The following is a 16,437-nucleotide window of genomic DNA, read 5'->3' on the forward strand; positions in this document are numbered from 1 at the left end:
TACGTGAAGCAATCAAGTAAATTGTTTTTGGTTTGATAGGATTGAAAAGAATGCGCGAAGCAAGCAATTAAAATTTGTCTAATAGTAAATTAGTAATAGAGAATAGAGATAGAGTAGTGGAAGTCGAAGAAGAGTTTTGATTATTTAATATATATATATATATATTCTTAACGGGTTAACGGATTATCCGAGAAAATTGAATAATCCGCCCCCAAATCGATAAACCGTTACTAAAAAAATTTTAATATGTTCCCCGTCCGTTAAACCGTTAACTCGATATGATTAAGCCATTAAACATTTCGATTCAGATTTTCGGTTTCGTTCAGTTTTGAACACCCCTAAATAATAAGCATTTCGGTTCGATTATTTTGGATTGTCTAAGGACTTAAGTCACAAGGGTAAGTGCGAACTAAGGACTGCTAGTCGAAAAACTTTGGTTCTAAACTCGAAAAGTAGGGGAAGAGGCGACATCAACTGATTCAATAGACGAAACAAACCTGCAATTTCTCTCCAAAAAAATGAGGTACCCATTTTGGAGAAAATTCATAATTTGCAAATCTTTTCTCCTTTCCGAGTTGTATTTAAAATTTTGAAAAAATGTGCAGTCGTCAACCAGAAGTTCTTTGGGCTCAACGATCTGAGAAAATTTACTTGACCATATCATTGCCTGATGCTAAAGACGTAACATTGAAATGTGAAGGAGATGGTGTTTTTAATTTCTGTGCTGTTGGTGTCCAAGGCGATTCCTTTACCTTCACTCTCCAACTTTATGGGAATATTTCCCCTGAGGTTCACCTCCTATTCTTTTTACTATTTTCTGCATAGATTTTTTTTGGGTGGCTAATTTGTTGAGAAAGGAGTTGTTGGTACGTGTAATGTTAGTCCTGTGTTTGCTAGGAGCTCTTTTAATAGTTTGTTTAGGGTTTTGTATATATATTATAGAAACCCTAAATTATTGAATGAAACGGGTACAAAATGTAGTAGCTGTAGTAAAATAACACGGGAAAAATAACAATAACACTGATATAATATTATTTATAAGCAAATACACGAATTGGCTTGGCTTGAGTCGTGATGGGCATTGTCCTAAGAAACTATTTCAACAATGTGAAATGTTTCTCCAGGATTAAACAAGCCTACCTCTACTTGCTATACAAAAGAGGGGAACAAAAGAAAATAGACTACTAAATTTTTGAGAAGGATAGACAAGGGAAGCTGGTGTAGAGAGAAGAGGCAAAGGAAAGTTGCTAATGATTGATGCCTAATTTGAATGCCTATTTATAGTCTTTAAGGGAGGTTTGACGCATGACAAGTGTATAACACTTGTCTTGAATTTTCCCTGCAAGATTGCCACATTCATTTCTCCATTGCCACTTGGAATGACATTTGTCCAATTTTGAAAATATCACAACAGTTACCCCCACAATATTTTCAAAAAATTCATACAAAAAGGAATAAGATTTGATGGATTTGTATGGTCCACATGCAATAGATTTGGTGTCTTTTGGACTATGAACCAAACATAGACTGATAAAATTTAACTTACCGAATTACTAGAGAAAAATAATATTTCTGTGAGCACTACTTTTGATGCTAACTCTCAGTTGAAAAAGCATAATGGTGATCTAGTTGCTCAGTCTAGATATGCTCAGATTATTGGGAGTCTGATGCATTTAATGAATTTTACAAGGCCTGCTATAGCCTATGTTGTGTGTAGACTTAGTAGATATACTCATAATCCCAACAGAGAACATTGGTCTGTATTAGCTAGACTAATGAAATATTTGAGAGGAACCATGAATTATGGTATCCTAATAGTGGATTTCCTTATACTTTAGAAGGGTACAGTGATGCAAACTGGATCTCCGATTCAGATGAGACAAAATTCACTAATGGTTATGTATTCACCCTTGGTGGTGGTGCAATATCGTGGAAATCAACTAAATAGATGATCATAGCTAGATCGACTATGGAATCAGAGCTTGTAGCTCTAGAGTTAGCGGGTTCTGAGGCTGAGTAGCTAAGAAACTTCTTAGCTAATATTTCTTTAATAAAGGACGTACCGTGTCTATTCATTTTGATTGTCAAGCGGCAATAACTATTGCAAAGAATAAATCATATAATTGTAAAAGTAGACACATGAAATTGAGACATGATGTCATAAAACAGTTGTTGAGAGATGGAATAATTTCCATTGACTATGTGAAGTCAGAAATAAATTTCGTCGATCCTCTGACTAAACTTGTGGGAAGAAAATTAATTCTCCAAACCTCAAGAGAGATGAGGTTAAGGCCGACATGTTGTCAATAGAGATAGTAACCCAACCTATGTGATTGGAGATCTCATGAAGTAGGTTCATATGGGTAATAACAAGTCGATATTGACACTGAAACACTAAAAGAGAGTGCTTGACTACTACTAATTGAGAGATTGAGTTATAACTCTTAATGAATTCATATTCCTTATGGATGGTGTATTTAAAAGCAGTATATACTTGATGAATTCACCTATATAAGAGTGGAGTGGGGCCGTTCCTATGAGATTTTGACCTAGTCTCTAGAGTTCTCATGAATAACCAGGCATGCGTATGGCTTATTGGGCGCAAAACCGCGTTGAACAACAAAATTATGGGGGTCAAAATGTGATTGATAAAATCTCTAACTTACAATAGAATTATTAGTTCATAGCAATGTTATATTTCACATGTGATTCTGTAAGTTAAATTTTATCAGTCTAAGTTTGGTTCATAATCCAAAAGATACAAAACCTATTGCATTTGGACCATACAAATCCAGCAAATCTTACTCCTCTTTGTATGATTTTTTTGAAAATATGTGAGGGAACTATTGTGATATTTTCAAAATTGGACAAATGTCCTTCAAGTGGCAGAGGAGAAATGAGTGTGGCAATCTTGCGTGGAAAAAGTATTATATACTTGTCATGCTTCAAACCTCTCTTAAAGCCTATAAATAGGCATTCAAATTAGGCATCAACCATCAACAACTTTCCTTTGCTTCTTCGTTCTACACCAGCTTCCCTTGTCTTTCCTTCTAAAAAATTTAGTAATCTATTTATAGGCACATGTGCATGGATCCATCATGTTGAGGGGAAAGAACGTGGCAAATGCAATTGCCACTTTTCAAAAGCATTTTGCCATTTATCTTATAGATTCTAGAAGGGCTGCCACATGGTTTTGGTTAAGATATTTGTCAACAAAAGGCTTTAATATATTGTCACAGTAGCAATTATGTTGCCGTTAGGGCTTTGGTCTATTGGTAAGATCGAGCACTTCACGGGTTCGAACCCTGTCGCAGATAAAAGCCTAGCATTTATAAGTGGAGAAGGGTAGAGGAGCAATGACCCATTATTCACTGATTTTTGAATCGTGTATCACTGGCCCTCCGTAGAATCTTGGTTATCAAAAAAATGTAGCAATTATGTTGAGTTTGATGAACATGGTTGTTGGTACATTCACGTTACGACCAGTGTTTGCTAGATATTTTTAATAATTATTTTTTGTTTGTTCTGGAATTTGTCTGTTATAAAATGTGGCGAACTTCAAATGTTAGAGAACCCCAAAGTATTGAATATTGGAATAGATTGGATACAACTGGAGTCAGGCAGATATTGAGGATTCATATAGCCGACTATAACTAGTTTGCAATTGAGGTGTTCTTCTGACAAAAAGGGTTCTAGTTTCTGAATCAGGATGTTTGGTTTTATGCTGTGATTTCTAATGGGTTTCACAGGGTTAGTACATTGGTCGCTCAATCATAGCTGTTGTAACACCTTTTTTTTTTGTTTTGCAGAGGAGTAAGGTAGATCTACCCACTGCTTGGTCTTGGACTATATAAATGGATAGAAAAATTTATCATAATGTTACGAAGTGCATATCAGACCGTGCACCTACTGGCCTATGTTTGTGACTTTAAGTTTTCTTTGCTTTGCTTGTTTCAATATTCTTCTATAGTTTGGTATCATGTATGTAGTTATGTTTTGCATTTATATGTGATTTACTTTTGGAAGTGAATTTATAAATTAAGCTAGAAAAATGCTTAGTGTACATATGCTCTATCCATGTTAATCTATTAAAAAGTGAAAGAAGAATTTGAATTTTACATTATGTCCTCAAACTGTATATATGTCGTGATGGTAGTTTAGAGTGCATCGTATGAAAGCACGCTTATCGTGAGTTTCTGTTCCTTTATACCTGATGATACTAGCAGTTACAAAGTTGAAAGGGATTTGCAACCCTAGTGTATGCACCTTATTAGCAGTATCTTGTATGCACCTTGGTATCATTGTTTGATTGCTCTTCGCTATGCATAGTTGGATATTTTATTTCCTAATTCTGATATGTGCATTGAGGCTTGAGCTGTGTTATGTCTATCGTGACTTAAAAGAATCTTTCTGTTAATTTTTGCTTGAATAATAGTATACTGTCTTACTCCTTTTAGATGAGATATGAATAGTTTATTCTCTTACAGAAATGTTATAGTTGAACTGGACATTTCTTCCTTTTCATATTTGTTTCAATGTTAGAGAATCCTCATGGTTGATATTTTAGAGTGTATTTTGGTCCAGCGGTGTAAAACTAATGTGGGGTTGAGAAACATCCTCTGCTCAATCCAAAAGGAGCAAAAAGGCTGGTGGCCAAGATTATTGAAGTCTGAAGAGAAGCCCGCCCCATACCTCAAGGTCGATTGGAACAAATGGTGTGATGAAGATGATGAAGAATCTTGTGAGTTGGCTGCATATTACTTGCTTCCTTAAATTTCCATAAATTTTTATGGCTATCTTTCCATTAATTTGAGACAGTGAGCAGATCAGAAAACTTAAGTATTTAATGAATCCTAATGCTGGTAAGCCTCCTGTCGGTTCAGCTAATCTTACTACTGTTTTGCTGTTGACTCTTCCTTTAATTTGTAATTCAACTCCATCTCCGCCCTTCCCTCTTTTTTTCTTTTTGTGCTTTGGAGTAGGTCCTAAGTGGCAGATGAAATATTAGCAATACTTTTGATTTTCTTTTCTTTCTACTTCCCCTGCAAGACGTTTCATTTGATTGATCAAAGGCAACTTTTGGTAATTAGACTGCAGGTTGAGTGTATTCAGTCTGACTGTCTGTAATCAGACTTTTCATGCCTGATTAAAGGAGTATGGCTTTTTTGAAAAAAGGAAAGGAGTAGAAGAGAATGGAAAATCAGAAGAAATAAGTGAATGAGAAAGTAAAACCATTTTCTTTCTTTTGTCTGGTTTGAGACAAAGTGGGGAAGTACCCTTTTTCCTTATATTTGACTATTGAACCTGGTGCCGGTAGGACAGTAATCTACTTCTTTCTATATTTTCGTTCTTATTTTAATGGTAAGAGCACATCGCGTGATGTGTGGGTTAGGCACATGTCACAGGTCTGAACCGTCTTGGGACAAAAGCTTGGTATTTAAGTCGAGAAGGTAGAGCGGCGGGCCCATTATCACCGACCTTTGAATCGTGTGCCACAGCCCTCAGGAGTTTCTCGATTAAAATAAAATTAGGCAAAGAGGACTTTTTGAACTTCCCTTTCCATGTCTTAGTTTTGAGTCGAAGTGTTAGTTTGTCTAAAAAAAGTTTTGATAATGGAGAAATCCCTGAGAGCCAGTGGAACAAGGTTTGAAACTCGAAGGATAATGGGTTGACCTCTCTATCATTCTCCACTTATATAACAGGCATTTACCTACGGTACGAACCTGTGACTTGTGCCATACCCACACATCACACGATGTGCTCTTACTGCTAGACGAAACTCCAGGGAACTTAGTTTATCTAGAATTTTGATTTTGCAATCGATATAGTTGGTTGATGTAAACTGGTAATGTGCTCTGAGATTAGGCATGCAGGTTTGCACTTCCTACTTCCCAAGATAATTCGATTTTTGAACATCTGGTTGATCCCGTTACTAAATTTCATTTCATCACTTCCCTTCCTCTTCCTTTCTCCATCCATAGTGATAATCAACTCTCTCAAGTTAGTGGTCTTTTACAGCTGTTTATGAATAGCGATGAACGATACCATCTTACCTACTTCCATCTTCTCTCTCTCTCTTCTACTTTGGGAAGAACTGAAGCTTTTCAGCAGTTGGCACTAACTTACCTTCTCAAGGGGACATGCTCTCAAGGGGAGGTGCCATGGTGCATGCTATTTGCTGATGACATTATTCTAATTGACGAGACACGAGGCGGCGTCAACGAAAGGCTAGAGATTTGGAGACATGCTCTTGAGTCTAAAGGTTTCAAGTTGAGCAGGACGAAGACGGAATACCTCGAGTGCAAATTTGGAGTTGAGCCGACGGAAGCGGGAGTTGAAGTGAGGCTTGACTCTCAAGTCATTCCCAAGAGTGGTAGTTTCAAGTACCTTGGATCAGTTATTCAGGGCATCGGGGAGATTGACGAGGATGTCACACACCGTATAGGGGTAGGGTGGATGAAGTGGAGGTTAGCGTCGGGAGTCTTGTGTGACAAGAAAGTGCCACCGTTACTAAAAGGTAAGTTTTATAGAGCAGTGGTTCGGCCTGCCATGTTATATGGAACTGAATGTTGGCCGGTAAAGAACTCACACATCCAGAAGATGAAAGTAGCAGAGATGAGGATGTTGAGGTGGATGCGGGCATACAAGGATGGATAAGATTAAGAATGAAGATATTCGAGAGAAGGTGGGCGTGGCCCCCATGGAGGACAAGATGCGGGAAGTAAGACTCAGATGGTTCGGGCACATTCAGAGGAGGAGCACTGATGCACCGGTGAGGAGGTGTGAGCGACTGGCTGTAGTAGGCACGCGGAGAGGTAGAGGGCGACCTAAGAAGTATTGGGGAGAGGTGATCAGACAGGACATGGCGCGACTTAGGATTACTGAGGACATGGCCCTTGACAGGGAATTATGGAGGTCGAGCATTAAGGTTGTAGGTTAGGGGAAACTTGTGAATATTTCTACAGCACAATAGAGTGAGACTAGCCAGTTAGGAGTTAGACTAAGAATGTCATTGGTCGTCTATTGATGCAGGGCTTTACCTGCTAGTTGTACTATACCAACCATCTATTTCGTATTTCGTATTCTGTATTTCATATCTCTTATATTGCTGGTATTTTATTATGCATTTTTATGGTACTAATATATCGACTCCTGTTGCTTTTTTGAGCTGAGGGTCTCCTGGAAACAGCCTCTCTACCCTTCGGGGTAGGGGTAAGGTCTGCGTACATATTACCCTCCCCAGACCCCACTTGTGGGATTATACTGGGTCGTTGTTGTTGTTGTTGTTGCACTAACTTACCTTCTCATGTATTACTGTACATGTTATTTCCTATTATACTCATAGAGTAATCTAGATTTCTGTTCCATGCAGCGGACTCTGACGATGATGTTGAGGTAATACCTACCCTGATCTAGTTAAACATTACATGCAATGACTTTGATCATAGTAATTTGACTTGAATGTATCTTCTTTTAGTACACTGGAGAAGATGATGAGAGCAGCGACGATGGAGGAATGCTCTGTGAGTTATTCCTATCTGATAGCACTAATATGGGGATGGATAGCTTTTAATTTGTTGTATATATCAGTTGCAATGTTTAAGTTTTTCAGTCAACTCATTTATCACTACACTGCTGCTCTCAGATACTTGTCTAGGTCTCATTTCCTTTAACAGAGGAATAGCACCAACATGTCAGCTAGATAGAAGTGAGTTATTTATTAGGAGATGGAGTTTCCCAGTTGTGACATTAATTCGTCTCTTGATTACAGATCTTCCGGACCTGGAAAAGGCTAGAGGAAATTAGAACCAGCTGCTGAAAACTTTCAAAAGAGGCTGATCGCCGGAGGTGTTTAGGATTTAGTCTTTAGCAAACAAATGTAGTAATGACTTTCTTGCTCAAGTATTCACATGTATAGAGCTTGTTGGAAGACTCATTTTAACCAATGTGTTTCACCCTTTCAGAAGAAACACTACTTAGGACTATACTTTTTTTTTCTTTCAAAAATGTGTTTGTCCATGAAATTTTGCTAGTTTTTGGACAATTTTCAAAATTTCACCACTTTTTCAAAATTTTCAATTTTTTTCCCCCACTCACAAAACTACAATATTTTTTCGTCCAAACATAATTTCACTTTTCAACTTATCTTCAAATACTATTTTTTGTCAAAAATTATAGTAATTTTTATGTCCAAACGTCTGCTTAGTGTCTCTAAATCTTTGCTTTCCTTTCCTTTCATTAGGGCTTGGAAAATAGATGGGTTTGTTTATTAGGGCTTGGAAAATAGATTGTTAACCTCAAAGAGTATTTTCATTACGTCAAAGCAACTTTTGTACTTGAGGAGTATAATTTAGGGAAGATGTTCAAATGTACCATTTGAAATGTTTTAAAATTACCTTTTGTTTTATTTTCGGCTTGATATCCTTACTGTTAACAAATGGTCTTATATTAGCCTTTCACCTTAACAAAGCTCCAATGTTAACTTACCTACACGCGGTGTTGCACCAGATCGATGACACATCCATACACACACACACCAGATACAATACAACAACAACAAATTCAGTAAATTTTCACAAGTGGCTCTGGGAAGGATAGTGTGTACACGGACCTTACCCCTACCTAATGGAGGTAAAGAAGTTGTTTCCAATAAACCCTTGACTTAAAACACACCAAATACAATAAAGTTCCATTAACCGACCCCTTTCAACTAACAGAACATAGAATTTTGTGCTCTCTATAGAGTAAGATGAACTAGCTCACATTTAACAAAGCTACACTATAATCAAGTTATGCATCTAACATATTTATATCAATAATAAGTGCTTCTTCCAACATAAAGGAGGACAAAAGATGTTGATCCACATGGAACACGTACATCTCCCAATTGAACTTAGAAAACAACCGAGCAAAGCTTCAGCTTAATCCAAATATGAGAGTCGTAAACTTCAGGTTACCCCTCTCCCTTTGTTTTAATACAACTGGAAACATACAATACTTCATTTTGAACTTGTCCAGAAATCATTCATACTGGAAATGCTTACAGTAACGGAAAGGAAACTACCAAAACTATGTGTCTGCATAATTCCAAGTTAAAACTATAAAAATGTACATACAAGGAAACTTATCTAGAGAAGTAGAGACAGCCAAGGGCAACCTCCTGAACAAAGATGTTAACCGAGAACAAGGAGATGGACGGATGATGACTAGCTAACATAAAATTTCAATGACATAACGAACACTATGCATCTACATATTCATCATACATGAAACTGGATGTTAGAAAGGGGCGGAGCTTGTTCTACGCAGCTGATACTTAGGCTCTGGAGGTGGAACACTTGGTAACACCTTCTCTATCTCCTGCAAGTAAACATAATATTCAGTGAAACAGATAGCTGAGAACAACGAGAATGGAGGCAACAAAGAGTAGTCTCAAAATACTTTCTAATTTTGAAAAGACAACAAACCATCAAGAACTAAGTAATTTTTGCTATTTGACCAATATATATGACATATTAGTCAGCATAAGTGACTTCTGAGAAAGCATTTCAAGGATTAAATCGGGACATCTTTCAGACAGAAAATAAGGAAGACCATGGGAAGCAGGGAAAGCATGAATTTTGCTTTCGAGATGGCCAAGATCCTGTAACCAAGCAGTGAGTCTGAGACTAAATATATTCTGTTCCATGACTTTGCAGCATGACTTATGTAGCACAAAGTTATGGGGTTGGTTCTATTTTTTAAGATATCAATCAGTCTAGAAGATCTTCCTCCCTCTGCACCCACCCAAGAGTCTCAGCTAACGGTCACCTCAAAGTAGTGTACAACGACCATGATTTCAGTTGCTTCTCTTCTTTGCAAGATTGCACTATACTCTGATAGTCAAATCAAAAGGATAAACACATGTGGAAGAAGACATGGAATTCTTTTCTTTCATTGGTGAATAGGTGTTAGCAAGAAGCAGTTAGCAAGAAGACAAGATTCTCGTGCCATAAATGAGCTTACATAGGAGAAGTTACTCATGCAAATCATTACACATTATTTAAAATAGGAAGTGTTGGACTTTCCTCAACGAAAAATCACGATGGCTTCGAAATATAACAAGATTGCATGAACATGGGCAAAATTGAAATGGATTGTGATCTCTATCAGTTTCATACAAAATGCTTGCTTGTCGAGCTTCCCCTCCTATTTCTTGAAAGAAACAAAGGATAAATTTAAGAGCTGATACCTTCGCACCCTTCAATTTAACTTAAGGTGCTGTCTGGATTTGATTTGGTTTAATTTTTCCAAACTAGTAAATGTGAAAAGTTGTTTTGGGAAAATAACTTTGGGGGACAAGTGTGTTTAATTAGTTTTTGACAACATGTCTTTGAAAACCTTTTGTGTTAGTTTAGAGTGTTAGTATAGTGAAAACCTACCATTTGGTGTTTTTGATTTTTGAAAAACTTATTGTCGGACACCAGAACCTGCTATTTAAACAAAATGGTGTATCTTTTTTATTTTTTCGATAAATACATCCTAAACTCCATCTTTGAATTTCTCTTTTCGATAATTGAGAAATCCCCGAGGATCAGTGCCACACGGTTTGAAACTTGGTGGATAATGAGCCTGCCCCTCTATTTTCCACTTAAATGTCAGGCTTTTGTCGGTAGCAAGGTTAGAGCCTGCGACGTACACCTAAGCCACACATCACACTATGCACTTTCACCACTAGATCAAAGCATTGGGGGCCACCCATCTTTGATTTTTACAAAAAAAATTCAGAAAAAATATCTAAACATGACGTCCCTGAATTTTCCCGTGACATTGCTTAAAGTGGCGAATTTTATGATTTTTATACACTTAAGTTTGCGGAAAGCTTAGTAGTGGTTCGGACAATAGCATAACTAAGAAAAGATACCTCCTCTACTTGTCACCAAATTACATCCTCGTATGATGAAGTCCAAAATTCTAATTCACGTGATCACAAGCCTTCTTAAGGTCCAACTTGCGTAAGATCCTTCGCTCTTCCTTCTAGAGCCAACCACTTCATTTGCCACCAAAAACCACATCCAATATTTGTTATTCTTCCAAAAATAGATTTTGAGAAATAGACAGTCAGTCTAGCACATATGTCATAGATGCTTCAAAGCATACTAATAGCCGTATAACCCTTGATGCTCACTACTCCCTCTTTAGGTATGAAGGATATGTTTAGGCTTCTTTCAAACTCCATAGTTTCTTGAAATTCCGCGATGGTCTCCAACTACTCTCTCTCAATAAGTGCTCAACAATGCAGGAGAAGAAAAAGCAATGTGAAATTCATTTGATCCCAGGGTTTTGTCTCCCCCATCACCTCCCTCGTCTCCTCTTTTCCTATAAGCCTCTCCAACTTGAATCCCCCCCCCCCCTTCTCCTCCATGTACAGTTGTTTGTAAAATCTGGCATTGCCCCTCTCACTTCCTCCTCACCCTTCATCACCGCCTCATTGACTTAATACTCTAGGGGTGGGCATTGGTCAGTTCAACTCGATTTTGCAAAAGTTTACTTCGATGTTTCTGTTTTTGGTGTTTGGGTTCTCAATTTTGATAACCGATGTAGTAATTTTGATTTGGTTCGAGTTTTTCATGTTAGTTTCAGTTTAATCGTTTCTGTTTTGGGTTCATGTAAGAATAAATCTACTTGGATACGGCTACATAAGTTACAAAGAGTTGTTCAATAAAATTTAGCTAAGTTCGCTACTTTCAAAACTAAATAGACAAAACAAAAAAGAAAAGAAAAGCGAAAACCAAACACTTGAAACCGACTACCGAACTGAAGTTATAAAAAATTAACTGTGAACCAACCAAATAAACCTAAAAACCAAAATCGAAAATTTCAATTTGGCTGGTTATTTCAGGTTTTATGCCAACCCCTATGATACTCAAAGAAATTCCCCGTCCTATTCGCTACCGCTAACATGTGAAAAAACTTAGTATTACCATTCTCCTCCTTTAACCACCATGCCGTCAAACTCTGCCTACAACTGGTCTTGGGTAATCGCCAAGCCATCTCTCACTTGACCTCCTCCTTACACTCCCTTTCCTTTGGATCCCTTACCCCTTCCAATCTTTCTATTTCTCCAAAACTCATTCATCGACTCTTTCATCTTCATCTCTATCCTCCCAAAGACGACTGCATAATTACTCCTCTACTCTTTGACTCTACCTCCAAAGTCCGCAGCCTTGAGCCAACCAGAAAGGAGTACACTTGCAACACAGAAAGAAGATGCATACTACTTTCATTCTGATTCAGATGGATGAAGACTAACAATCTGCCTTTATTTTCATGTAGTGGACCATCCCCTTTTTGTATACAAAGGAAAATGATTCTCTCGAAACACTCATTCCTCTTTGCTCCTAACCCGTTAAGTAAGCCATAAACTGTTAGAATGTTAAAAATTAGTGTTAGAATGGTAAAGTTTAGAATATCTTTATTGATGAGGTAAATATTTGTATTAATGTTGGGAAAAGCTCTGGTACACAAGCAATGTAACAAAAAGTAGAGTACATACACCAAATGCCAAGTTTAAAATATTAGTATAAGAGTTATGTTCTTAAGTTGAATACTATCCCACATCGGGACAAATATCATTTGCGTACTGTGTTTGAAACCTAATATGTGTGTCTTGTATTCATCAGATGATTAAGTCATCTCCTTTCTTCTTTTAGTTTCTCACGTCAACAAACTTGAATGAGTGCAGTGAGTTTTTACATAGATACATTGTTGTCTATCTCTTCCTTACCCCACCTTCTCCTATTCAATGAACCAAGGGACACGAGAATTAACGTAAAATTTCAGAAGATTGCCTGAAGGTTTTAAACTATTAAGCTATTTTCTTCTCCAATGTGAATAAGCAGTGAACTTTAGCCATCAGGTAGCTACAGAACCTTCATGCAACTCAACCAGCAAAATGGAAACGTAATAGTATAGAGGTTTTACCAAATGAAATGCAGTGATACAAGGATGAATATAAAGTTATAAAACTAAACTGTAATTCAGTACTAGATCTTTTTTGTTGAGAAAGGATTCAGTACTAGACCCTCAAAATTCATTTTCTTTACGTATGGGGTAAGGGAAATTAAACAAGACCCAGAATGAGAAAGAGAGACTGTTTCATTTCACTGCATAAATGATCAACATCATTTTGTTTCTAACCTTAATAAATACTCCTATGAGATATAAGCAACATTCTTTCAGGAGTTAGAGCTTCAGACAGTAGCATTAAGACGATTGTTAGACTGGATTGAATGAGAGGTTCTTCTGCAGAGCAGTGAAAAGCGTACATATCTGGAAAAATATAGGTTTCAATAGTAAACGGTTCAACATTAAATGTCGGAAATGGTATAAAAAAATTGTTACATTGAAATTGTTCTTCATTTCTTTCACATTTGTTTCTCATGTGTTTTAGAATTTGTATTCATTGACACATTTTAGTGATGACCACATCAATGCAAGTAAATGCAAATGACACAAAGTACCAATAACCACACACTCTCAAATAACGACTAGAAGGATAAGCATATTCACCGACGAGAAAATTTGCTATCACAAAACATACCTTCTGTCTCTTGAGCCTTTCATTCTCCTCTTCGAGGCGTGAAACCTTGTTCTCCAGTTCATGGGTGTAAGCCTGTTGATCAAAAGATAATATTTCAATAGCCATAGAGACGATATACTATATTCAAGACTCAGCAACATATTTCAAAAAGTCACCTGCTTCCTTGCTCGTGACCTAGCTGCAGATTCCCTATTCTTAATCATCCTCTTTTGCCTCCTTTCAACAGTCTTCTCAACCACATCTTCTGGTGCAACTCTCTTTCTTCCAAGTGTTTGTGTGTCCGATAATGTGCCCAACAGAGCAGTTGGGGACATTGTCATCTGAGATTCAGGATAAGCTGCATCCATTATTGGATTTGCAACAACAGCCAATGGCTGTTGAACCGAATGTCCAGGCATAAAAACAGGTAGCATATTCTGCTGTTGTGGTTGCTGCGGTGGTATCTGAGGCATTGCATAATGTGACCACTGAGCTTGCTGTTGTGGCAATGCCATTGAATCAGAGCCTGAACTACTTCTCTTGCCCGGAGTCGGCTCAGCAACCACTCCAGCCTTAACCAAAAAATCCTCGAGTGTCATCTCACCAAGAGTACGCTGCCTCTCCTGAATTTTCCTATCACTATTATCCCTTTTCTGCCCCTGCTGAATATCCTGCCAAACCTGATCAACAGTCTTCTTACACAGATCACCGGTTAGTGTAATGCTCGACTGTCGATGCAGAGAACTCCCCGAAGCAACCTGGCTATGCTGCAACACCCCGTAATCTGTTCCCCCCATTCCTTGACTAGCTTCAACAGTCCATACAGTCTTAAGAAGCTCATCAAGATTCATACTGCTTAGTGGTTTCCCCAAATCCCCCAATTGATTCTGAACCTCATCAAGTGTGAGGCTATATAATGATCCTTGCCTAGCCAAAGCATTGGGCTTCGGGTCTTGTGCTTGAGTTGCACCCATACTATTACCACCACCACCACCACCCTGAGATCCCATCACATAAATTTTCCACTCCAGAAAATCAATGCAAGACAACTTTTTTAACAAACCAAGAAACTAAAGTTCTAATCATTCAATGCTTTTAGCCAATGGTTAACATCACATAAATTTTCCACTCACCAGCCTGAATATACCCAACTAATCAACCACTCCAAAAATCAATCAAAGACTCCTTTTTTAACACACCAAGAAAGTAAAGTTCTAATCTTTCAATATTCTTTTAGCCCAATGATTCACATCAAAAGACATTTCAAGAAATCAAACCCCATTTATCACTTCCACTGAGAATCATAAAACCCATCAACAGATTTCAAAAATAATAATAATCAAGAAACAGAATACCCAGATCAAATTCAAGAAAATGCTAGGGATTGAGGTTAAAAAAAGAAGGGAGAAACAGTGTTACCAAGAAAATAAAGAAATACCCAAAAAGGGAAATAATCTTAGGGAATGAATTAGCTTGCATGCAGCAACATATGTCCAACATTCAGCCATGAGAGTACAAAAAACCCAGAAACCATATGCTGCTTTGCTGCCAAAAACCTGAGGCTCAATCTAACTTCAGGAAAGAATAGAAGCAGACCCACATTCTATTCTCTCTAGAAAAAGAAAAAAAAAATGTGCACTCCTATATAAAATTAGACATCCAAGACAACTTTCAAATAGATAATTAAACAATTAAATTAATCTTAACCCTTAGTTTAATATGCTAAGTAGTATTTATAATTGTCCAATTTTGACCTCACTCTTGCCTATGTCATCATTTTTATAGGATTGGTTTGGAACAAAGTTATTTATATGATTATAATTCCACATTTAATATGGATAAATAATATGAAGATTTTTGTGTAGAATTTATATCAGTAATAGCTTATACCTATAATCAAACACTAAAAAAGTTAAAAAGAGAGGTAGTGATCAATTAAAAAGTTATTTCAATTAAAAAAGACAGAAGTAAATCAAATTCGACTTGTTTAGTGGAGAAACCAACCTAGGACAAATAAAAGTTTAAAATATACCCACTTTGTTCTGTTTATTAATTAAAAAAATAAAGACAATGGGGTGAGTGTTTGAAGAGAAAAGGGCCCCATAGTATTCCCACATTTGGCACTTGATTCTCTACTTTCTTAAAACTTTACAATACCTAGGCCCCAGAGACCTGGTCTGTGCTGCTTTTCTCATCTTTTTAGGCATAGTCTTATTATATTGAGTAAAAACTGAACATGCTAATGTGACTTGGCAGTGACAACAGCTGATTGAGATGTAGTATATTTTATCTCATAACCACATGTATTAGATACATACTTACTCGACTATTTTAGATTCACTATTTTAGATTCACGTTGCGTAAATCATTAAAAGGGTTCCGATTATTTCAGATTTGTGTCGCATAGGGTCATTAAAAGGAAGAGCCTTTCTACCGAGAGTTTTTTTATTTTTAGAGCTCGATGAAGGAAGGTCATTCATCCCTTCATACTTCGAGGTGGTGTTGAGATGTGATTCTAACAAAACCTTAGTGAAATTGGTTATTTGCAAATGGATGGTTTTTCAGTTTCACTTTTCTGTTTCTGTTTGCTAGTAGGCATTTTGAATCTTTGATACTTCATAACTTGGAAAATCATATTGAGGGTCCACTACAAATCGTTTGGGAAAAGGTTAATTGATTCTTTTATCATTACCTAATATGGAAAGGATCTCTATATGTTCACACCTTTGTCGTTTTTTAGTTTGGCAATAGTAAAATAGTCTAGTCCACCATTGAGGGATAGCCGATAGGGACGCACAATTAAACGTGATATGAAATATGCTTAGTGTATTATGGAAGCTTGTGATTCTTGAATCATTTATGGACTTGAACCATGG

General features: G+C 37.1%; 2 protein-coding genes across 3 annotated transcripts; one reads left to right on the forward strand and one right to left on the reverse strand.

Annotated features, from left to right (window-relative positions):
- Positions 1-370: 370 nt before the first annotated feature.
- On the forward strand, positions 371-7,964 carry LOC107812349 (co-chaperone protein p23-2). The gene is made up of 6 exons (XM_016637409.2): positions 371-523; positions 606-789; positions 4,585-4,741; positions 7,373-7,395; positions 7,478-7,523; positions 7,772-7,964. Exons 1-6 carry the CDS (start codon positions 519-521, stop codon positions 7,804-7,806), a joined length of 450 nt encoding a protein of 149 aa, XP_016492895.1. The 5' UTR covers positions 371-518; the 3' UTR covers positions 7,807-7,964.
- Positions 7,965-8,812: 848 nt separating this feature from the next.
- LOC107812352 (ABSCISIC ACID-INSENSITIVE 5-like protein 2) lies at positions 8,813-15,599 on the reverse strand. Of its 2 annotated transcripts, none has more exons than XM_016637411.2 (3): positions 13,738-15,599; positions 13,583-13,654; positions 8,813-9,360 (listed from the first exon to the last, which is right to left on the reverse strand). In XM_016637411.2, exons 1-3 carry the CDS (start codon positions 14,569-14,571, stop codon positions 9,280-9,282), a joined length of 987 nt encoding a protein of 328 aa, XP_016492897.1. In that variant the 5' UTR covers positions 14,572-15,599; the 3' UTR covers positions 8,813-9,279. The 2 variants fall into 2 exon arrangements, with proteins under 2 accessions (XP_016492897.1, XP_075110062.1); XM_075253961.1 differs by lacking the exon at positions 8,813-9,360 and adding an exon at positions 11,419-12,404.
- Positions 15,600-16,437: the final 838 nt, after the last annotated feature.

This window comes from Nicotiana tabacum, chromosome 5 (genome assembly GCF_000715075.1).
Source record: "Nicotiana tabacum cultivar K326 chromosome 5, ASM71507v2, whole genome shotgun sequence".
NCBI classification, from domain to species: domain Eukaryota; kingdom Viridiplantae; phylum Streptophyta; class Magnoliopsida; order Solanales; family Solanaceae; genus Nicotiana; species Nicotiana tabacum.